Source organism: Bombina bombina, chromosome 3 (genome assembly GCF_027579735.1).
Source record: "Bombina bombina isolate aBomBom1 chromosome 3, aBomBom1.pri, whole genome shotgun sequence".
Lineage (NCBI taxonomy): Eukaryota > Metazoa > Chordata > Amphibia > Anura > Bombinatoridae > Bombina > Bombina bombina.
In genome coordinates, this window is record NC_069501.1 from 1,138,318,440 (window position 1) to 1,138,344,210 (window position 25,771).

The 25,771-nt window shown below is 40.4% G+C and overlaps 1 protein-coding gene across 1 annotated transcript in view; it reads right to left on the reverse strand.

The window, feature by feature from the left end:
* The window catches only part of SKA3 (spindle and kinetochore associated complex subunit 3), a 668,958-nt gene that overhangs the window by 370,865 nt on the left and 272,322 nt on the right, over positions 1 to 25,771 (reverse strand). The window contains exon 6 of the mRNA XM_053708518.1: positions 10,305 to 10,396. Coding sequence (XP_053564493.1) covers positions 10,305 to 10,396 — 92 coding nt within the window. The remainder of the gene's footprint in view (positions 1 to 10,304; positions 10,397 to 25,771) is intronic.

A 25,771-nucleotide genomic window follows, 5' to 3' on the forward strand; every position in this document is an offset into this window, starting at 1 on the left:
TTTTTAACAACAATCCCCAAGATTATAATAACTATAAAGAGTTATAATCTGCCAAATATGCTTAGCAAAGTAATCGTTTTAGCCCAGAAAAATGTCTACCAGTTTTTTAAGCCCTTATAAAGCCCTTTATTCTTTTACTTAATCTAAGAAAATGGCTTACCGGTCCCCATATTGAAAATGACAGCCTTCCAGCATTACAAAGTCTTGTTAGAAATGTGGCCAGTCATACCTCAGGCAGAAAAGTCTGCCAACTGCTTCCCCCAACTGAAGTTACTTCATCTCAACAGTCCTGTGTGGAAACAGCAATCAATTTTAGTAACGTTTGCTAAAATCATCTTCCTCTTACAAACAGAAATCTTCTTCTCTTTTCTGTTTCAGAGTAAATAGTACATACCAGCACTATTTTAAAATAACAAACACTTGATTGAAGAATAAAAACTACATTTAAACACCAAAAAACTCTTAGCCATCTCCGTGGAGATGTTGCCTGTGCAACGGCAAAGAGAATGACTGGGGTAGGCGGAGCCTAGGAGGGATCATGTGACCAGCTTTGCTGGGCTCTTTGCCATTTCCTGTTGGGGAAGAGAATATCCCACAAGTAAGGATGACGCCGTGGACCGGACACACCTATGTTGGAGAAATTACCCTGTCATCCTTTTTGTTTATTTCTCTTATCCTGAGGGAGAAGATGCCTTTACCTCCCGTGATATCAGAGATAATTTCCGTCAAGCCAGGTCCAAACAAGGTCTTCCCCTTGTAAGGAATTGCTAACAACTTAAACCTAGAGGACAAGGTTTTAACCATAAGGTGCCTGAAATCTTTACCCCCAATTGATAACTTGAAGGGAAGAATCCGTAAAAAAGGAATTGGCTAATTTAAGAGCGTTTATCCTATCCTGGATTTAATCCAGAGAAGTTACAGTCCTGAGAACAACGCATCGAACCTATATGCCGCCGCCCTAGTGACGGTAGCAATGCACACAGCTGGCTGCCATTGAAGGCCCTGGTGTACATACCTCTTTTTAAGTAGACCCTCTAATTTCTTGTCCCTTGTCCATCCTCTAAGAGTATAGTAGTTCTAGTGTCGGAGTCGCCGGGGTAGCCAAAACCTCCTCAATTAACAAATGGAGGTATTTAAGCTAAAAACTGAAAGCGAACAACCTCAGGATCAGATAAAGATATTACTCCATCTGAGTCTGAGAATTCCCCCCTCAGATATTATCGAAGTATCTTCCCCTTACAGTTACAAGGAAGAAACATTCAAAATAGCGACTACTGAATCAATCATCCTAAATGATTGGAAATATGTCCATTAGTACTGTTTTCTACCTTGTGGGGAAAACAGATAATGCATGAAATGCAGAGAAACTACAGGTAGAGTGTGAAAGGAAGCGCAGGGCACTGCATGTGGGCCATTCATTTTTGGGACACTATAGGAGAAGTTGTGGCACAGCTTGACCGTTGTCAATAAACTCCTAAACAGCAAAAGTCTTAGTAGGAGTAGGTTCAAAAGGAATGAAATTTTTTAATAAAAATTAACACATGAAAACAGTTACTGACTTTTTAAATTTTAAAATGTAACATTTTGTTTTCTCTTTAGGTGTTAAAGTGCAACCATCTTTATTTTATTGAGGAAGAAATGACTGAATATGTACAGGAGGAACTTTAGTACTGTAAAAACATAATTTATGCTTACCTGATAAATTCCTTTCTCCTGTAGTGTGATCAGTCCACGGGTCATCATTACTTCTGGGATATTAACTCCTCCCCAACAGGATCACCCAGCAGAGCTGCTATATAGCTCCTTCCCTCTACGTCACACCCAGTCATTCGACCAAGAACCAACGAGAAAGGAGAAGCTAAAGGGTGCAGTGGTGACTGGAGTATAATTTAAAAATTTAGACCTGCCATAAAAAACAGGGCGGGCCGTGGACTGATCACACTACAGGAGAAAGGAATTTATCAGGTAAGCATAAATTATGTTTTCTCCTGTTAAGTGTGATCAGTCCACGGGTCATCATTACTTCTGGGATACCAATACCAAAGCAAAAGTACACGGATGACGGGAGGGACAGGCAGGATCTTTATACAGAAGGAACCACTGCCTGAAGAACCTTTCTCCCAAAAATAGCCTCCGAAGAAGCAAAAGTGTCAAATTTGGAAAATTTGGAAAAAGTATGAAGCGAAGACCAAGTTGCAGCCTTGCAAATCTGTTCAACAGAGGCCTCATTCTTAAAGGCCCAAGTGGAAGCCACAGCTCTAGTGGAATGAGCTGTAATTCTTTCAGGAGGCTGCTGTCCAGCAGTCTCATAAGCTAAACGTATTATGCTACGAAGCCAAAAAGAGAGAGAGGTAGCAGAAGCTTTTTGACCTCTCCTCTGACCAGAGTAAACGACAAACAGGGAAGACGTTTGTCGAAAATCTTTAGTTGCCTGTAAATAAAATTTTAGGGCACAAACTACATCCAGATTGTGCAGAAGTCGTTCCTTCTTTGAAGAAGGATTTGGACACAAGGATGGAACAACAATCTCTTGATTGATATTCCTGTTAGTGACTACTTTAGGTAAGAACCCAGGTTTAGTACGCAGAACTACCTTATCCGAGTGAAAAATCAAATAAGGATTATCACAATGTAAGGCTGATAACTCAGAGACTCTTCGAGCCGAGGAAATAGCCATTAAAAATAGAACTTTCCAAGATAACAATTTTATATCAATGGAATGAAGGGGTTCAAACGGAACGCCCTGTAAAACGTTAAGAACAAGGTTTAAACTCCATGGCGGAGCAACAGTTTTAAACACAGGCTTAATCCTGGCCAAAGCCTGACAAAAAGCCTGAACGTCTGGAACTTCTGACAGACGTTTGTGCAGCAGAATGGACAGAGCTGAGATCTGTCCCTTTAAGGAACTAGCGGATAAACCCTTTTCTAAACCTTCTTGTAGAAAAGACAATATCCTAGGAATCCTTACCTTACTCCAAGAGTAACCTTTGGATTCGCACCAATATAGGTATTTACGCCATATTTTATGGTAAATCCTTCTGGTAACAGGCTTCCTAGCCTGTATTAAGGTATCAATTACTGACTCAGAAAATCCACGTTTTGATAAAATCAAGCGTTCAATTTCCAGGCAGTCAGCTTCAGAGAAATTAGATTTTGATGTTTGAAGGGACCCTGAATCAGAAGGTCCTGTCTCAGAGGCAGAGACCAAGGTGGACAGGATGACATGTCCACTAGATCTGCATACCAGGTCCTGCGTGGCCACGCAGGCGCTATTAGAATCACCGATGCTCTCTCCTGTTTGATCCTGGCAATCAATCGAGGAAGCATCGGAAAGGGTGGAAACACATAAGCTCTCCCGAAGGTCCAAGGTGCTGTCAAAGCATCTACCAAGGCCGCTCCCGGATCCCTGGATCTGGACCCGTAACGAGGAAGCTTGGCGTTCTGTCGAGACGCCATGAGATCTATTTCTGGTTTGCCCCAACGTCGAAGTATTTGGGCAAAGACCTCCGGATGAAGTTCCCACTCCCCCGGATGAAAAGTCTGACGACTTAAGAAATCCGCCTCCCAGTTCTCCACTCCCGGGATGTGGATTGCTGATAGGTGGCAAGAGTGAGACTCTGCCCAGCGAATTATCTTTGATACTTCCATCATCGCTAGGGAGCTTCTTGTCCCTCCTTGATGGTTGATGTAAGCTACAGTCGTGATGTTGTCCGACTGAAATCTGATGAACCCCCGAGTTGTTAACTGGGGCCAAGCCAGAAGGGCATTGAGAACTGCTCTCAATTCCAGAATGTTTATTGGCAGGAGACTCTCCTCCTGAGTCCATGATCCCTGAGCCTTCAGGGAATTCCAGACAGCGCCCCAACCTAGCAGGCTGGCGTCCGTTGTTACGATCGTCCATTCTGGTCTGCTGAATGGCATCCCCCTGGACAGATGTGGCCGAGAAAGCCACCACAGAAGAGAATTTCTGGTCTCTTGATCCAGATTCAGAGTAGGGGACAAATCTGAGTAATCCCCATTCCACTGACTTAGCATGCACAATTGCAGCGGTCTGAGGTGTAAGCGTGCAAAGGGAACTATGTCCATTGCCGCTACCATTAAGCCGATCACCTCCATGCATTGAGCCACTGACGGGTGTTGAAGGGAATGAAGGACACGGCAAGCGTTTTGAAGCTTTGTTAACCTGTCTTCTGTCAGGTAGATCTTCATTTCTACAGAATCTATAAGAGTCCCCAAGAAGGGAACTCTTGTGAGTGGAAAGAGAGAACTCTTCTTTTCGTTTACCTTCCACCCATGCGACCTTAGAAATGCCAGTACTAACTCTGTATGAGACTTGGCAGTTTGAAAGCTTGAAGCTTGTATCAGAATGTCGTCTAGGTATGGAGCTACCGAAATTCCTCGCGGTCTTAGCACCGCCAGAAGAGCCCCCAGAACCTTTGTGAAGATTCTTGGAGCCGTAGCCAACCCGAATGGAAGAGCTACAAACTGGTAATGCCTGTCTAGGAAGGCAAACCTTAGATACTGGTAATGATCTCTGTGAATCGGAATGTGAAGGTAAGCATCCTTTAAATCCACTGTGGTCATGTACTGACCCTTTTGGATCATGGGTAGAATTGTCCGAATAGTTTCCATTTTGAACGATGGAACTCTTAGGAATTTGTTTAGGATCTTTAAATCCAAGATTGGTCTGAAGGTTCCTTCTTTCTTGGGAACCATAAACAGATTTGAGTAAAATCCCTGTCCGTGTTCCGACCGCGGAACCGGATGGATCACTCCCATTAGTAACAGATCTTGTACGCAGCGTAGAAACGCCTCCTTCTTTATTTGGTTTGTTGACAACCTTGACAGATGGAATCTCCCTTTTGGGGGAGAGGTTTTGAAATCCAGAAGATATCCCTGAGATATGATCTCTAGTGCCCAGGGATCCTGGACATCTCTTGCCCAAGCCTGGGCGAAGAGAGAAAGTCTGCCCCCTACTAGATCCGTTCCCGGATCGGGGGCCCTCAATTCATGCCGTCTTAGGGGCAGCAGCAGGTTTTCTGGCCTGCTTGCCCTTGTTCCAGGACTGGTTAGGTCTCCAGCCTTGTCTGTAACGAGCAACAGCTCCTTCTTGTTTTGGAGCAGAGGAAGTTGATGCTGCTCCTGCTTTGAAATTACGAAAGGAACGAAAATTAGACTGTCTAGCCCTAGGCTTGGCTCTGTCTTGAGGCAGGGCATCGCCTTTACCTCCTGTAATGTCAGCGATAATTTCTTTCAAACCGGGCCCGAATAAGGTCTGCCCCTTGAAAGGTATGTTAAGTAACTTCGATTTAGAAGTAACATCAGCTGACCACGATTTTAGCCACAGTGCTCTGCGTGCCTGAATGGCGAAACCGGAATTCTTAGCCGTAAGTTTAGTTAAATGTACTACGGCATCTGAAACAAATGAATTAGCTAGCTTAATGGTTTTAAGCCTGTTTGAAATTTCTTCGATAGTAATTGAGTCGAGAGTCTCTTCCAGGGACTCGGACCAAAAGGCGGCCGCGGCCGTGACAGACGCAATACATGCAAGGGGTTGTAGAATAAAACCTTGTTGAACAAACATTTTCTTAAGGTAACCCTCTAATTTTTTATCCATTGGATCTGAGAAGGCACAGCTATCCTCCACCGGGATAGTGGTACGCTTAGCCAGAGTAGAAACCGCTCCCTCCACCTTAGGGATCGTCTGCCATAAGTCCCGAGTGGTGGCGTCTATTGGGAACATTTTCCTAAATACAGGAAAGGGGGAAAAGGGTACACCGGGCCTATCCCACTCCTTAGTAATTATCTCTGTAAGCCTCTTAGGTATAGGAAATACGTCAGTACTCACCGGTACCGCATAGTATCTATCCAGCCTACATAACTTCTCTGGAATTGCAACGGTGTTACAATCATTCAGAGCCGCTAATACCTCCCCTAGTAGAACGCGGAGGTTCTCAAGCTTAAACTTAAAATTAGAAATGTCTGAATCCACTCTATTGGGATCAGAACCGTCACCTGCAGATTGAAGCTCTCCGTCCTCATGTTCCGCATACTGTGACCCAGTATCTGACATGGCCCTAGTATTATCAGCGCACTCTGTTCTCACCCCAGAGTGGTCACGCTTCCCTCTAAGTTTGGGTAATTTAGACAAAACTTCAGTCATAACATTAGCCATGTCCTGCAATTTGATTTGTAATGGCCGCCCTGAAGTACTCGGCGTTACCAAATCACGCACCTCCCGAGCGGGAGATTCTGGTACTGACACGTGAGGTAAGTTAGTCGGCATAACTTTCCCCTCGTTGTTTGGTGAATGATGTTCAATTTGTACAGATTGACTTTTATTTAAAGTAGCATCAATGCAATTAGTACATAAATTTCTATTGGGCTCCACTTTAGCTTTAGCACATATAGCACAGAGATATTCCTCTGAATCAGACATGTTAAACACACTAGCAATTAAACCAGCAGCTTGGAAATACTTTTCAATTTAAATTTCAATAGTATGAAAAAAACGTACTGTGCCTTTAAGAAACACAGAAGTTATGGCAGTTGATAAACAATAAAATCAAATTTTTACCGTAAAAATTATATATTTAGCAAAGGATTGCCCCCATTAGCTGCTACATACCTCTTTGCAGGTGACCCTGCCCGCTGTCCGCTGATCTGAAGTATACCTCACCCCTCAGATGGCCGAGAACAGCAACATGATCTTAACTACTCCGGTTAAAATCATATAGAAACTCAGGTAGATTCTTCTTCAAATTCCCCCTGAGAATGAACAACACGCTCCGGTGCTGTTTTAAAATAACAAACTTTTGATTGAAGTCATAAAAACTAAGTAAAATCACCACAGTCCTCTCACACATCCTATCTATTAGTTGGGTGCAAGAGAATGACTGGGTGTGACGTAGAGGGGAGGAGCTATATAGCAGCTCTGCTGGGTGATCCTCTTGCACTTCCTGTTGGGGAGGAGTTAATATCCCAGAAGTAATGATGACCCGTGGACTGATCACACTTAACAGGAGAAAACTCCCTCTACCTCTCAGCTTGACCCAGCTGAGGAGTCAGACAGTTTTTCTACTCAATCCTGAATTAACTGTAGCGCTGTCCTTAAGCGCAAGCACTCAGGCATAAAGTCCTCCAATCCTTCCGTAACCGGATGTGTGAGGAAGGAGGTGCTGTCTGTAAAGTGCAAATTCTAAGTCTTAAGTTCCACAGCTCCTTCGGATAACCGGAAGCGCTAGGAAAAGGAGGTGCGCAACTACATTGGTGCCATTTACAAGCTCCGCCCCTCGTGGGCGTTTCAACAGCCATCTCCCGGTCGCCATTATTTAAAGTGAATGTAAACTCTGCATCATCTCTAAAGTTCTGCGTTACATTAATCTTAAAATAACTTGACTTTCATTCATCATTTTATTTATTTCATCGCAATTACCGTCATTTTCAATGTTTTTATATCGCTCCCGTCGTTATAATCCTCCACCCGGCATTTGCTATCTCTCCTTGTCATTTATAGCCACGATCAGCATAACGAATCACGGCGCTAACCACAGGGGGACCCAACCCCTTTGTGTGTCGTCACGAGTCCGCATTGCGCTTGCGTTAGACTCCGCTTACAACATATTTCCCATAAGCTCGTTCACAATTCGCGCATGCGCATTTGAATACTTCACGGAGTTCATTGATTCTTGAAACAATATACCGATTGGTAAGTTTAAAAAGGGCTCCGCATTCTACAATCACATACGATTACCTGCAAAAGTAATCATTTTTACATTTATGTTTAAAACGATTTTCAAAATACCGTTTCTAAATAGACTTACATTAAGATTTTGATAATATACTGAGTCGCAAGATTACGGGATGGAGGATGAGATCCTTTGCTTCGCTATCCAACGATAGTATTCAGTGAATGTAATGATTCACTGAATACTATGTTGATTGACAGCGGAATCGTTTTTTGACGAATGCGCAGTGAGTAACTGAGATGGGAGCGCGCATTGCCACTACGTAAACAGCGGGTGGGACCGCTGTATACGTAATATTGCATAGAAAAAGGAAGTGGAGAGTGGGAGGAGCAGGTATAGTGAAAATACGCTATTTACAAATGCTGATAAAAATTAAATTACACATTTGATTAAAAAATAAAAGTGGCGGTATGATTAATATACTTATTCTCTATATATGTATAATTTCAAAACAGTGAAAATTGACAATCACTTTAAGTACAGCCACCGAGAGCAAGGAATGGACTGAACAACTTCAGTTTAAAAGCTGCTCACTCCCATTCGTTACAGCTAAACAGAAAAAAAAACTCACACTGAGCTTGCTAAACAGCTCATCGGAGATTAAATATGTGATCTCCTGAACAGCTTCAGTTTAACCAGCTGTTAGTCCGATTGTTACACATAACAGAGAAAACCCATTCAACATTGCTCTGCCTCAGTATGTAATCTCCCGGTCGGCTATTATTAGATATGAAACCGCCAGGAGATGAGTCATGTCGCATTCAACCCCAGTGCCTGCGTCCTACCTGCCTTATATAGTCCCCTGAAACATAAAGAGAATCTGAGAAACCCTTAAACTAGAGCCCAAAGTTCCATGAGGTCTGAATAAAAATAATAAAGTGCCCAAACTTTTTCTGAATTCTTTCCTACTCCCAGAAAAAAAAGTCAGCACTTACCTCATCGTCTGGTTGGCAGCAAGGCAGTTCCCAGGTTTAAGAGGTCCTCTACCTCCCATGGACCTGTGTATAAACGTAAGTCCTGAGTAAAATCCCTCAGGTTTTCAGGGTAAGGGCAGCATCAGAATATGGGAGGCGCAGTGAGAATTATATCCACAAGTTCCCATTGCTCTAAAGCCACCAATGCTCTACTGAAGAGATTGATATGGGCTACGGCTACACCCTAGGACAAAGCAGCACAATCTTGTACCACTTTAAAAATAATAAACTCTTGATTGAAGAATCATAACTAACACCTCACTTTACCACTTCCTATCACTAACGTAGGCAAAGAGAATGACTGGGGTGGGGGGGGGGAGGGAGGAGCTATTTAACAGCTTTGCTGTGGTGCTCTTTGCCTCCTCCTGCTGACCAGGAGGTGAATATCCCATTATTAATTAAGATGATATGTGGACTCATCGTGTCATTAAAAGGAAATACTATTTCAAATTAAAACACAGTGCATACTAAAGCTGCTAAGTGATATATAAACAATGTGTTAAGTATTATGGCACTTGCTAACACTTCAATAAACACATGAGGTGCATTTTTATTTTCCATATATATACTTTATTAGCATTTTAACCTCTCAGCTGCCTCCCAGGGACCTGAGTGCATTTTAAACATTAGAACAAGTTAATATTTTCCCTCAGATGTAAAAGGGACACTGAACCCAAATTTTTTCTTTCGTGATTCGGATAGAGCATGCAGTTTTAAGCAACTTTCTAATTTACTCCTATTATCAATTTTTCTTTGTTCTCTTGCTATCTTTATTTGAAAAACAAGGCATCTAAGCTATTTGTTTGATTCAGAACCCTGGAAAGCACTTGTTCATTGGTGGATGAATTTATCCACCAATCAGCAAAAACAAACCAGGTTGTTCACCAAAAATGGGCCGGCATCTAAACTTACATTCTTGCATTTCAAATAAAGATATCAAGAGAATTAAGAAAATTTAATAGGAGTAAATTAGAAAGTTGCTTAAAATTGCATGCTCTATCTGAATCATGAAAGAAACAATTTGGGTTCAGTGTCCCTTTAAGACGTGGGGCTCACAGGAACTGTAGTGACAGAACAGGAAGTATCAGGATCCCACAGCACCCCCTGTAATGAAAAAGCCGGTGTTGTGTCGGTGCTAAATTCCGATGGGCCACTCTCATGCTACAAACCTCCTTCCCAGTCTATGTCCCGCCTCTCCTCCCCGGGACCATCCCAGGAACGCTGATTGCTCAGAGGGAGAGACCCGTCACGTGTGCGCTCAGGATCTTCTCTTAAGTTGCCGCTAAGCCTGTTCACATGGTGCAAGTAATGTCACTTCTGGGCGGGGCTAGAAATCGCACACTCTCGCGGTTTTTAAATTGCGGCGGTTAATCACGGTTTAAAACCGCATATGCGGTTAATCGTGCAGACCTAATATATATATATATATATACTGTGTATATATACACACACATATATATATATATATATATATATATACACACACACACACACAAACATATTTACACACACACACATACATACACATTGCAACCCACAAGACATGTATTTATATGTAATGTTACATAATGTGTTAACTTACGGTGAGTTAAATGTGCAGGTGTAGCCTGAATGTTTTTTAAGTCCTTCGATAAGCTGTAGTTATTTATTTCTTTGGATGCATACTCATGATTCCTGAAAGAACAAAAAGTAAAACAAATAAGTTTATTATATATTTATTTTTTTAATAATTAAATACATTTGCATTTAGGGCTTTCTAATCTAATGAAAAGCTAGCACCATAGTGAATACTATTTTGGATACATATTACATTTGAAGGGATATGAACCCCAATTTTTTTTCTTTTATGATTCAGCTAGAGAATGCAATTTTAAACCATTTTCCAATTTACTTCTATTATCTAATTTGCGTATCTACATGGGTCGAAAGGATATCCACAGCAATTGGGCCCATCTTTTCAAGGGGCCCATTGCTTTTTTAGCACAATCAAATTCTACAGCTGTTTATGGGACAGCAGTTTTTCTATTTGCCACTAGAGGTAGCTAAACTTTTGCTGACTAAGAAACTATCCTCTGGAAATAAAAGAAAGCAATTTGCTGAGGAAAGTGTTCCATTTAGTTGTGCTTAGTGATACAGTGTTTGTTAGGTTGTGCTGCTACTCCCTATTGTTTGCTTCACTTTAAAGCAGGGGTGTCAAGTTCAATTGATCTTGGAGCCACTGGCCACGTGTTCTTATCCCATGGGGGTTGCTTGAACTGAGCATGTGCTCCAGAACTGGATATACAAGGATCTGGAAGTGACATTTACCCAAGTAGTAGTGCATGATGTGAGTGTTAGCACACAATAGACAAATAGTTGTCTATATCTTGTGAGTGCCAAGTGAAGCGATCATTCTTGATCTGTATAACAACGTAAAAAACATAATTTATGCAAGAACTTACCTGATAAATTAATTTCTTTCATATTGGCAAGAGTCCATGAGCTAGTGACGTATGGGATATACAATCCTACCAGGAGGGGCAAAGTATCCCAAACCTCAAAATGCCTATAAATACACCCCTCACCACACCAACAATTTAGTTTAACGAATAGCCAAGTAGTGGGGTGATAGAAAAAAAGAGTAAAAAGCATCAAAAAAGGAACTGGAAATATAATTGAGCTTTATACAAAAAAAAAAAAACACCACCATAAAAAGGGTGGGTCTCATGGACTCTTGCCAATATGAAATAAATGAATTTATCAGGTAAGTTGTTACATAATTATGTTTTCTTTCATGTAATTGGCAAGAGTCCATGAGCTAGTGACGTATGGGATAGTAATACCCAAGATGTGGTACTCCACAGAAGAGTCACTAGAGAGGGAGGGATAAAAATAAAAACAGCAATTTTCCGCTGAAAAAATTAAATCCACATCCAAAAAAATAAGTTTTTCCCATAAGCACAGGAATCAAACTGAAACAGCTGCCTGCAGAACTTTTCTACCAAAAACTGCTTCAGAAGAGGCAAATACATCAAAGTGATAGAATTTAGTAAATGTATGCAAAGAAGACCAAGTTGCTGCTTTGCAAATCTGATCAACTGAAGCTTCATTCTTAAAAGCCCACAAAGTGGAAACTGGTCTAGTAGAATGAGCTGTGATTCTCTGAGGCGGGGCCTGACCCGACTCCAAATAAGCCTGATGAATCAAAAGCTTTAACCAGGATGCCAAGGAAATGGCAGAAGCTTTCTGACCTTTCCTAGGACCAGAAAAGACAACAAATAGACTAGAAGTCTTAGTGAAATTTTTAGTAGCTTCAACATAATATTTCAAAGCTTTTACAACATCCAGAGAATGTAAGGATCTCTCCAAAGAATTCTAAGGATTAGCATACAAAGAGAGAACAACAATTGCCTTATCAATGTTGTTGGAATTCACAACTTTAGGTAAAAACTTAAATGGAGTCCACAAAACTGCCTCATCCTGATGGAAAATCAGAAAAGGAGACTCACAAGAAAGAGCAGATAATTCGGAAACTCTTCTAGCAGAAGAGACAGCCAAAAGGAACAACACTTTCCAAGAAAGTAGTTTAATATCCAAAGAATGCATATGCTCAAAAGGAGGAGTCTGTAAAGCCTTCAAACCCAAATTAAGACTCCAAGGAGGAGATATTGATTTAATAACAGGCTTGATACGGACCAAAGCCTGCACAAAACAGTGAATATCAGGAAGCTTAGCAATCTTTCGGTGAAATAAAACAGAAAGAGCAGAGATTTGTCCCTTCAAGGAACTTGCAGACAAACCTTTATCCAAACCATCCTGAAGAAACTGTAAAATTCTAGGAATTCTAAAAGAATGCCAGGAGAATTTATAAGAACACCATGAAATATAAGTCTTCCAATCTCGATAATAAATCTTCCTAGAAACAGATTTACGAGCCTGTAACATAGTATCAATCACTGAGTCAGAGAAACCTCTATGACTAAGCACTAAGCATTCAATTTCCATACCTTCAAATTTAATGATTTGAGATCCTGATGGAAAAACGGTCCTTCAGACAGAAGGTCTGGTCTTAATGAAAGTGGCCGAGGTTGGCAACTAAACATCCGGACAAGATCCGCATACCAAAACCTGAGAGACCAAACTGGTGCTTCCAGAAACACAAACGATTGCTCCATGATGATCTTGGAGATCACTCTTGGAAGAAGAACTAGAGGCGGAAAGATATAAGCAGGTTGGTAAAACCAAGGAACTGTTAACGCATCCACCGACTCCGCCTGAAGATCCCTGGACCTGACCAGGTACCTGTGAAGTTTCTTGTTTATCTATTTCAGATCTATTTCTGGAAGACCCCCACATCTGAAAAATCTGAAGAAAAAAAAAAACTCTGGATGGAGAGACCACTCCCCCGGATGTAAAGTCTGACGGCTGAGATAATCTGCTTCCCAGTTGTCTACACCTGGAATATGTACTGCAGACATTAGAGAAGAGCTGGATTCCACCAAAGAAAGTATCTGAGATACTTCTTTCATAGCTAGGGGACTGTGAGTCGCACCCTGATGATTGACTTATGCCACAGGTGTGATATTGTCTGTCTGAAAACAAATTAATGGTTCTCTCTTCAACAGAGGCCAAACCTGAAGAGCCATGAAAATAGCACGGAGTTCTAAAATATTGATTGGTAATCTCGCCTCTTGAGATTTCCAAACCCCTTGTACTGTCAGCGATCCCCAGACAGCTCCCCAACCTGAAAGACTTGCATCTGTTGTGATTACAGTCCAGGTTGGACGAACAAAAGAGGGCCCTTGAACTATACGATGGTGATCTAACCACCAATTTAGAGAGAGTCGAACATTGGGATTTAAGGATATTAATTGTGATATCCTTCTATAATCCCTGCACCATTGATTCAGCATACAAAGCTGAAGAGGTCTCATATGAAAACGAGCAAAGGGGATCGCGTCCGATGCTGCAGTCATGATACCTAAAACTTCCATGCACATAGCCACTGAAGGGAATGATTGAGACTGAAGGTTTCGACAAGCTGAAACCAATTTCATTCGTCTCTTGTCTGTTAGAGACAGAGTCATGGACACTGAATCTATCTGGAAACCTAAAAAGGTGACCCTTGTCTGAGGAATCAAGGAACTTTTTGGTAAATTGATCCTCCAACCATGTCTTTGAAGAAACAACCCTAGTTTATTCGTGTGAGATTCGGCAGAATGTAAAGACTGAGCTAGTACCAAGATATCGTCCAAATAAGGAAACACCGCAATACCCTGTTCTCTGATTACAGAGAGTAGGGCACAGAGAACCTTCGAAAAAATTCTTGGAGCTGTCGCTAGGCCAAATGGAAGAGCGACAAATTGGTAATGCTTGTCTAGAAAAGAGAATCTGAGAAATCGATAGTGGTCTGGATGAATCGGAATATGAAGATATTCATCCTGTAAGTATCGTGGACATATAATGACCTTGCTGAACAAAAAGGCAGAATAGTCCTTATAGTCACCATTTTGAAAGTTGTCACTCTTACAGATTAAAATTTTTCAGGTCCAGAACTGGCCTGAATGAATTTTCTTTGGGACAATGAATATATTTGAATAAAACCACAGACCCTGTTACTGAAACGGAACTGGTATAATTACCGCTGAATGCTCTAGATCTGAAACACACGTCAGAAAAAGCCTGAGCCTTCACCGGATTTGCTGGAATGTGAGAAAGAAAAAATCTTCTCACAGGCGGTCTTACTCTGAATCCTATTCGATATCCTTGAGAGACAATAGTCTGAATCCACTGATTTTGGACAGAATCTGCCCAAATCTCTTGGAAAATTTTAATCTGCCCCCCCCCCCCCCCACCAGCTGAACTGGAATGAGGGCCTCACCTTCATGCAGACTTGGGGCTGGCTTTGGTTTCTTAAAAGGCTTGGATATATTCCAACCTGAAGAAGGTTTCCAATTGGAACCAGATTCTTTGGGGGAAGGATTGGCTTTCTGTTCTTTATTCTTTTGAAAAGAACGAAAACGATAAGAACCTTTCGATTTACCCTTAGATCTTTTATCCTGAAGAAAAAAACTCCCTTCCCGCCAGTGAAGGTTGAAATAATAGAATCCAACTGAGAACCAAATAAATTGTTACCTTGGAAAGAAAGAGATAGTAATCAAGACTTAGATTCAGTCAGCATTCCAATATTTGAGCCACAAAGCTCTTCTAGCTAAAATAGCTAAAGACATAGATTTAACATCAATTTTGATGATATAAAAAATAGCATTAGAGATAAAATGATTAGCATGTTGAAGCAAGCGAACAATGCTAGACAAATCAGAATCTGTTTCCTGTTGCGCTAAGCTTTCCAACCAAAAAGTTGATGCAGCTGCAATATCAGCCATAGATATAGCAGGCCTAAGAATATAGCCAGAAAATAAATACGCTTTCCTTGGATAAGATTCAAGTTTCCAATCTAAAAGATCCTTAAAAGAAGTACTATCTTCCAAAGGAATAGTAGTACGTTTGGCAAGAGTAGAGATAGCCCCATCAACTTTGGGGATTTTTTCCCAAAACTCCAATCTAGCTGCTGGCAAAGGATACAACTTTTTAAACCTAGAAGAAGGAATACAAAAAGTACCAGGCCTATAACATTCCTTTGAAATCATATCAGAAATCGCATCAGGAACTGGAAAAACCTCTGGAGTAACCACAGGAAGTTTATAAACAGAATTTAAACGTTTACTAGTTTTAGTATCAAGAGGACTAGATTCCTCAATATCCAAAGTAATCAACACCTCTTTTAACAAGGATTGTATATACTCCATCTTAAAGAGATAAGTAGATTTGTCAGTGTCAATAACTAAGGTAGGATCCTCTGAATCAGATAGATCCTCATCAGAGGAGGATAATTCAGAATGTTGTCGGTCAATTGAAATTTCATAAACTTTATGAGAAGTTTTAAATGACCTTTTACATTTATTAGAAGGCAGAATAGCAGACAAAGCCTTCTGAATCTCATCAGCCATAAAATCTTTTATATTCACAGGGATATCATGTACATTAGATGTTGAAGGAACAACAGGCAATGTACTAGCAGTGATGGATACATTCTCTGCATGTAAAAGTTTATTTTGACAACTGTTACATACTACAGCTGGAGATATAATCTCCGCTAATTTACAACAGATACACTTAGCTTTGGTAGAACTGTTATCAGGCAGCAGGATTCCATCAGTTGTTTCTGAGACAGGATCAGATTGAGACATCTTGCAAATGTAAGAGAATAAAAAAATAAAAAAACAACATATAAAGCAAAATTATCAATTTCCTTATATGGCAGTTTCAGGAATAGGAAAAAAATGCAAACAGCATAGCCCTCTGAGCATAAAAAAAAGTCAAGAGGCATATAGGAAGTGGAGTTTAAATAATTAAATTATTTGGCGCCAACTATGATGCACAACGCAAAATGAAATTTTTGTGCTCTAAAAACATCCAGAAATGACGCAACCTGCAACATGATAGACGCAACCTTGTGCAAGGAAAACTGGCGTCAACTAAGACGCCGGAAATGACGAATTTGCGTCACCGAACGTACCTTCGCGCCAAAAATGACGCAATAAATATCAGCATTTTGCGACTAATTTGCCCGCAAAATTTAAATGAAAAAAAAAAAAACAGTCAATTTTGAAGAAAATAACTATACCCCAGGTAAGAAAAAATAATTTCCTAAATATTTTCCCAATTTTGAAACTGATAGTCTGCAAAAGGAAATATACATAAACCTGACTCATGGCAAATATAAGTACAATACATATATTTAAAACTTTATATTAATACATAAAGTGCCAAACCATAGCTGAGAGTGTCTTAAAGGAATAGTTTAGTCAAAATTAAACTTTCATGATTCAGATAGAGCATGCGATTTTAAGCAACTTTAGAATTTACTCCTATAATCAAATTTTCATTGTTTTCTTGCTATCTTTATTTGAAAAAGCAAGAATGTAAGCATAGGATCCGGCCCATTTTTGGTTCAGACCTGGGTAGCACTTTCTGATTGGTGTCTAAATGTAGGCAACCAATCAGCAAGCAAGCTACCCAGGTGCTGAAACAAAAATGGGCCGGCTAAGTAGCATAAATTCAAATAAAGATAACAAGAGAACAAAGAAAAAACATAATTTATGTAAGAACTTACCTGATAAATTAATTTATTTCATATTGGCAAGAGTCCATGAGCTAGTGACATATGGGATATACAATCCTACCAGGAGAGGCAAAGTTTCCCAAACCTCAAAATGCCTATAAATACACCCCTCACCACACCCACAATTCAGTTTAACGAATAGCCAAGCAGTGGGGTGATAAGAAAGGAGTAGAAAGCATCAAAAAGGAAATTTGGAAATAATTGTGCTTTATACAAAAAATCATAACCACCATAAAAAGGGTGGGCCTCATGGACTCTTGCCAATATGAAAGAAATGAATTTATCAGGTAAGTTCTTACATAAATTATGTTTTCTTTCATGTAATTGACAAGAGTCCATGAGCTAGTGACATATGGGATATCAATACCCAAGATGTGGATCTTCCACTCAAGAGTCACTAGAGAGGGAGGGAATAAAAATAAAAACAGACATATTCCGCTGAAAAAATTAATCCATAACCCAAAAAAATAAGTTTATTTTCATTTTTGAAAGAAAAAAAAACTTAAATCAAAAGCAGAAGAATTAAACTGAAACAGCTGCCTGAAGAACTTTTCTACCAAAAACTGCTTCCAAAGAAGCAAATACATCAAAACGGTAGAATTTAGTAAACGTATGCAAAGAGGACCAAGTTGCCACTTTGCAAATCTGATCAACTGAAGCTTCATTCTTAAAAGCCCACGAAGTGGAGACCGATCTAGTAAAATGAGCTGTAATTCTCTGAGGCGGGGCCTGACCCGACTCCAAATAAGCTTGATGAATCAAAAGTTTCAACCAAGAAGCCAAGGAAATAGCAGAAGCCTTCTGACCTTTCCTAGGACCAGAAAATAAAACAAATAGACTGGAAGTCTTCCTGAAATCCTTAGTAGCTTCCACATAATATTTCAAAGCTCTTACCACATCCAAAGAATGTAAGGATCTCTCCAAAGAATTCTTAGGATTAGGACATAAGTAAGGGACAACAATTTCTCTACTAATGTTGTTAGAATTCACAACCTTAGGTAAAAATTGAAAAAAAGTCTGCAAAACTGCCTTATCCTGATGAAAAATCAGAAAAGGAGACTCACAAGAAAGAGCAGATAACTCAGAAACTCTTCTAGCAGAAGAGATGGCCAAAAGAAACAACACTTTCCAAGAAAGTAGTTTAATGTCTAAAGAATGCATAGGTTCAAATGGAGGAGCCTGTAAAGCCTTCAGAACCAAATTAAGACTCCAAGGAGGAGAAATTGACTTAATAACAGGCTTAATACAAATTAAAGCCTGTACAAAACAGTGTATATCAGGAAGTATAGCAATCTTCCTGTGAAATAAAACAGAAAGAGTGGAGATTTGTCCTTTCAAGGAACTTGCAGACAAATCCTTATCCAAACCATCCTCAAGAAACTGTAAAATTCTAGGAATTCTAAAAGAATGCCAGGAGAATTTATGAGAAGAACACCATGAAATGTAAGTCTTCCAAACTCTATAATAAATATTTCTAGAGACAGATTTACGAGCTTGTAACATAGTATTAATCACTGAGTCAGAGAAACCTCTATGACTCAGAACTAAGCGTTCAATTTCCATACCTTCAAATTTAATGATTTGAGATCCTGATGGAAAAACGGACCTAGAGATAGTAGGTCCGGCCGTAACGGAAGTGGCCAAGGCGAGCAACTGGACATCCGAACAAGATCCGCATACCAAAACCTGTGTGGCCATGCTGGAGCCACCAGCAACACAAAAGACTGTTCCATGATGATCTTGGAGATCACTCTTGAAAGGAGAACTAGAGGCGGGAAGATGTAAGCAGGATGATAACACCAAGGAAGTGTCAGCGCATCCACTGCTTCCGCCTGCACATCCCTGGACAGGTATCTGGGAAGTTTCTTGTTTAGATGAGAGGCCATGAGATCTATCACTGGAAGACCCCACATCTGAACAATCTGAGAAAACACATCTGGATGGAGAGACCACTCCCCTGGATGTAAAGTCTGGCGGCTGAGATAATCCGCCTCCCAATTGTCTAAACCTGGGATATGCACCGCAGAGATTAGACAGGAGCTGGATTCCGCCCAAGCAAGTATCTGAGATACTTCTTTCATAGCTTGGGAACTGTGAGTCCCACCCTGATGATTGACATAAGCCACAGTTGTGATATTGTCTGTCTGAAAACAAATGAACGGTTCTCTCTTTAGCAGAGGCCAGAACTGAAGAGCCTTGAGAATTGCACGGAGTTCTAAAATATTTATTGGTAATCTCGCCTCTTGAGATTTCCAAACCCCTTGTGCTGTCAGAGATCCCCAAACAGCTCCCCAACCTGAAAGACTCGCATCTGTTGAGATCAAAGTCCAGGTTGGCCGAACAAAAGAAGCCCCTTGAACCAAACGATGGTGATCTATCCACCATGTCAAAGAGTGTCGTACATTGGGATTCAAGGATATTAATTGTGATATCTTTGTATAATCCCTGCACCATTGATTCGGCATACAAAGCTGTAGAGGTCTCATGTGAAAACGACCAAAGGGGATCGCGTCCGATGCTGCAGTCATGAGACCTGAAACTTCCATGCACATAGCCACTGAAGGGAATGACTGAGACTGAAGGTGCCGGCATGCTGCGACCAATTTTAAACGCCTCTTGTCTGTTAGAGACAGAGTCATGGACACTGAATCTATCTGGAAGCCTAAAAAGGTGACGCTTGTCTGAGGAATCAAGAAACTTTTTTGTAAATTGATCCTCCAACCATGTTTCCGAAGAAACAACACTAGTTGATTCGTGTGAGATTCTGCAGTACGTAAAGACTGAGCTAGTACCAAGATATCGTCCAAATAAGGAAACACTGCAATACCCTGTTCTCTGATTACAGATAGTAGGGCATAAAGAACCTTTGAAAAGATTCTTGGAGCTGTTGCTAGGCCAAATGGAAGAGCAACAAATTGGTAATGCTTGTCTAGAAAAGAGAATCTCAGAAACTGATAGTGATCTGAATGAATCGGAATATGAAGGTATTCATCCTGCAAGTCTATTGTGGACATATACGGCTAGATTTAGAGTTTTGCGGCCAAAGGGGTGCGTTAGCTACGCATGTTTTTTTTCCCCCGCACCTTTCAAATGACGCTGGTATTTAGAGTTCTCTGAAGGGCTGTGTTAGGCTCCAAAAAGGGAGCGTAGAGGCATATTTTCCGCAACTTCAACTCTCAATACCAGCGTTGCTTATGGTAGCGGCCAGCTTGAAAAACGTGCTTGTGCACGATTCCCCCATAGGAAACAATGGGGCAGTTTGAGCTGCAAAAAAGCAGCGTTCAGCTCCTAACGCAGCCCCATTGTTTCCTATGGGGAAACACTTCCTAAGTCTGCACCTAACACCCTAACATGAACCCCGAGTCTAAACACCCCTAACCTTACACTTATTAACCAATATTCTGCCGCCCCCGCTATCGCTGACCCCTGCATATTATAAACCCCTAATCTGCCGCTCCGTACACCGCCGCCACCTACATTATACCTATTTACCCCTAATCTGCTGCCCCTAACACCGCTGACTCCTATATTATATTTATTAACCCCTAATCTGCCCCCCCCCAACGTCGCCGCTACCTTACCTACACTTATTAACCCTAATCTGCCGACCGGACCTCGCCGCCACTATAATAAATGTATTAACCCCTAAACCGCCTCACTCCCGCCTTGCAAACCCTATAATAAATAGTATTAACCCCTAATCTGCCCTCCCTAACATCGCCGACACCTAACTTCAAGTATTAACCCCTAATCTGCCGACCGGACCTCGCCGCTACTCTAATAAATGTATTAACCCCTAAAGCTAAGTCTAACCCTAACCCTAACACCCCCCTAAATTAAATATAATTTTAATCTAACGAAATAAATTATATCTTATTAAATAAACTAATCCTATTTAAAGCTAAATACTTAGCTGTAAAATAAACCCTAATATAGCTACAATATAACGAATAATTATATTGTAGCTATTTTAGGATTTATATTTATTTTACAGGCAACTTTGTATTTATTTTAACTAGGTACAATAGCTATTAAATAGTTATTAACTATTTAATAGCTACCTAGTTAAAATAATTATAAAATTACCTGTAAAATAAATTCTAACCTAAGTTACAATTAAACCTAACACTACACTATCAATAAATAAATTAAATAAATTAACTACAATTAAATCAACTAAACTAAATTACAAAAAAAAATTACAAGAATTATAAACTAATTACACCTACTCTAAGCCCCCTAAAAAAATAACAAAGCCCCCCAAAATTAAAAAATGCCCTACCCTATTCTAAAATAAAAAGTTAACAGCTCTATTACCTTACCAGCCCTTAAAAGGGCTTTTTGCGGGGCATGCCCCAAAGAAATCAGCTCTTTTGCCTGTAAAAATACCATACAATACCCCCCCCCAACATTACAACCCACCACCCACATACCCCTACTCTAACCAACACAAACCCCCCTTAAAAAACCTAACACTAAGCCCCTGAAGATCTTCCTACCTTGTCTTCACCCAGCCGGGTATCACTGATCCGTCCCGAAGAGGGTCCGAAGTCTTCATCCTATCCGGCCAGAAGAGGTCCTCTAGAGGGTCGGAAGTCTTCATCCAGACGGCATCTTCTATTTTCTTCCATCCGGAGCAGAGCAGGTCCATCTTGAAGCAGCCGACGCGGAGCCATCCTTCCTCACCGACAGACTAACGACCAATGAAGGTTCCTTTAAATGACGTCATCCAAGATGGCGTCCCTCGAATTCCGATTGGCTGATAGGATTCTATCAGCCAATCGGAATTAAGGTAGGAAAAATCTGATTCGCTGATTGAATCAGCCAATCAACTTCAAGTTCAATCCGATTGGCTGATTGGATCAGCCAATCAGATTGAGCTCGCATTATATTGGCTGTTCCAATCAGCCAATAGAATGCGAGCTCAATCTGATTGGCTGATTGGATCAGCCAATCCGATTGAACTTGATTGGCTGATTCAATCAGCCAATCAGATTTTTCCTACCTTAATTCCGATTGGCTGATAGAATCCTATCAGCCAATCCGAATTTGAGGGACGCCATCTTGGATGACGTCATTTAAAGGAACCTTCATTCGTCGTTAGTCCGTCGGTGAGGAAGGATGGCTCCGCGTCGGCTGCTTCAAGATGGACCCGCTCCGCTCCGGATGGAAGAAGATAGAAGATGCCGCCTGGATGAAGACTTCCGACCCTCTGGAGGACCTCTTCTGGCCGGATAGGATGAAGTCTTCTGACCCTCTGAAGGACCTCTTCTGGCCGGATAGGATGAAGACTTCGGACACTCTTCTGGACGGATCGGTGATACCCGGCTGGGTGAAGACAAGGTAGGGAGATCTTCAGGGGCTTAGTGTTAGGTTTTTTAAGGGGGGTTTGGGTGGGTTAGAGTAGGGGTAATGTGGGTGGTGGGTTGTAATGTTGGGGGGGGGTATTGTATGTTTTTTTTACAGGCAAAAGAGCTGATTTCTTTGGGGCATGCCCCGCAAAAAGCCCTTTTAAGGGCTGGTAAGGTAATAGAGCTGTTAACTTTTTATTTTAGAATAGGGTAGGGCATTTTTTTATTTTGGGGGGCTTTGTTATTTTTTGGGGGGCTTAGAGTAGGTGTAATTAGTTTAAAATTCTTCTTTTTTTTGTAATTTAGTGTGGTTTTTTGTAATTTAGTTTAGTTGATTTAATTGTATGTAATTGTAGTTAATTTATTTAATTTATTTATTGATAGTGTATTGTTAGGTTTAATTTTAACTTAGGTTAGGATTTATTTTACAGGTAATTTTGTAATTATTTTAACTAGGTAGCTATTAAATAGTTAATAACTATTTAATAGCTTTTCTACCTAGTTAAAATAAATACAAAGTTGCCTGTAAAATAAATATAAATCCTAAAATAGCTACAATATAATTATTCATTATATTGTAGCTATATTAGGGTTTATTTTACAGGTAAGTATTTAGTTTTAAATAGGATTAATTTATTTAATAAGAAATAATTTATTTTGTTAGATTAAAATTATATTTAACTTAGAGGGGTGTTAGGGTTAAGGTTAGACTTAGCTTTAGGGGTTAATACATTTATTAGAGAAGCGGCGAGGTCCGGTCGGCAGATTAGGGGTTAATACTTGAAGTTAGGTGTCGCAGATGTTAGGGAGGGCAGATTAGGGGTTAATAAAAATTTATTATAGGGTTTGCGAGGCGGTTTAGGGGTTAATACATTTATTATAGTGGCGGCGAGGTCCGGTCGGCAGATTAGGGGTTAATAAGTGTAGGTAGGTAGCGGCGACGTTGGGGGGGCAGATTATGGGTTTATAAATATTATGTAGGTGTCGGCGGTGTTAGGGGCAGCAGATATGGGGTTTATAGGGATAATGTAGGTGGCGGTGGTGTCCGGTCGGCAGATTAGGGGTTAAAAAAATTTATTTGAGTGGCGGCGATGTGGGGGGACCTCGGTTTAGGGGTACATAGGTAGTTTATGGGTGTTAGTGTACTTTAGAGCACAGTAGTTAAGAGCTTTATAAACCGGCGTTAGCCCATAAAGCTCTTAACTCCTGACTTTTTTCTGCGGCTGGAGTCTTGTCGGTAGAGGGTCTACCGCTCACTTCAGCCAAGACTCTAAATACCAGCGTTAGGAAGATCCCATTGAAAACATAGGATACGCAATTGGCGTAAGGGGATCTGCGGTATGGAAAAGTCGCGGCTGGAAAGTGAGAGTTAGACCCTTTCCTGACTGACTGTAAATACCAGCGAGCGGTAAAAAGCAGCGTTAGGACCCCTTAACTCTGGTTTTGACGGCTAACGCAGAACTCTAAATCTAGGCGATAATGTACTTGCTGAACAAAAGGCAGAATAGTCCTTATAGTCACCATCTTGAAAGTTGGTACTCTTACATAACGATTCAAAATTTTCAGATCCAGAACTGGTCTGAATAAATTTTCTTTCTTAGGTACAATGAATAGGTTTGAATAAAACCCCAAACATTGTTCCTGAGGAGGAACTGGCATGATCACCCCTGAAGACTCCAGGTCTGAAACACACTTCAGAAAAGCCTGAGTTTTTACTGGATTTACAGGGATACGTGAGAGAAAAAATCTTCTCACAGGAGGTCTTACTCTGAAACCTATTTGATACCCTTGAGAGACAATGCTCTGAATCCAATGATTTTGGACAGATTTTATATAAAAATCCTTGAAAACCCTTAATCTGCCCCCTACCAGCTGAGCTGGAATGAGGGCCGCACCTTCATGCGGACTTAGGGGCTGACTTTGGTTTCCTAAATGGCTTGGATTTATTCCAATTTGAGGAAGGCTTCCAATTGGAAGCAGATTCCTTGGGGGGAGGATTAAGTTTTTGTTCCTTATTCTGACGAAAGGAACGAAAACGGTTAGAAGCCTTAGATTTACCCATAAGTTTTTTTTATCCTGAGGCAGAAAAACTCCTTTTCCCCCAGTGATAGTTGAAATAATAGAATCCAACTGAGAACCAAATAAATTATTACCTTGGAAAGAAAGAGATAGTAATCTAGATTTAGATATATCAGAATTCCAAGATTTAAGCCACAAAGCTCTTCTAGCTAATACAGCTAAAGACATGGATCTAACATCAATTTTGATATCAAAAATGGCATCACAAATAAAAATGATTAGCATGCTGCAGTAAGCAAATAATGCTAGATATGTCAGAATCCAATACATGTTGTGCTAAATTCTCCAACCAGAAAGTTGATGCAGCCGCAACATCAGCCAAAGAAATAGCAGGTCTGAGAAGATGACCTGAATATAAATAGGCCTTCCTTAGATAGGATTCAAGCTTCCTATCTAAAGGATCCTTAAAGGAAGTACTATCTTCCATAGGAATAGTGGTACGTTTAGCAAGAGTAGAAATAGACCCATCAACTTTGGGGATTTTTTCCCAAAACTCTATAGATTTTGCTGGTAAAGGATACAATTTTTTAAACCTTGAAGAAGGAATAAAAGAAGTACCTGGCTTATTCCATTCCTTAGAAATCATATCAGGAATAGCCTCAGGAATAGGAAAACCACAGGAGGTTTAAAAACAGCATTTAAACGTTTATTAGACTGAACGTTAATAGGACTGGTTACCTCAATATCCAAAGTAATTAACACTTCTTTTAATAAAGAAAGCATATACTCTATTTTAAATAAATAAGTAGATTTGTCAGTGTCAATGTCTGAGGAAGGATCTTCTGAATCAGATAGATCCTCATCAGAAGAGGATAAATTATTATGTTGTTGGTCATTTGAAATTTCATCAGCTAAATGAGAAGTTTTAAAAGACCTTTTACGTTTATTAGAAGGTGGAAATGCAGACAAAGCCTTCAGAATAGAATCAGAAACAAATTCTTTAAAATTTACAGGTATATCATGCACATTAGAAGTTGAAGGAACTGCAACTGGCAATGTACTATTACTGATGGAAACACTATCTGCATGTAAAAGTTTATCATGACAACTATTACAAATGACATTCGGTGGAATAATTTCTACAATTTTACAACAAATGCACTTAGCTTTGGTAGAACCGATGTCAGGCAGCAATGTTCCAGCAGAAACTTCTGAGACAGGATCAGATTGGGACATCTTGCACAATGTAAGAGAAAAAACAACATATAAAGCAAAATTATCTATTTCCTTATATGACAGTTTCAGGAATGGGAAAAAATGCAATAGCATAGGCCTCTGATAGAGAAAAAAAAGCAAGAGGCAAACATACAAGGCGTATTGAAATAATGAAAAAGTTTGGCGCCAAGTATGACGCACAACGTAACGTAAACTTTTTTGGCGCCAAAAATAACCGGAAATGACACACTCGCGTCACTGATGACGCCGCCGTGTGAAAAGTCTCGGCGTCACGTATGA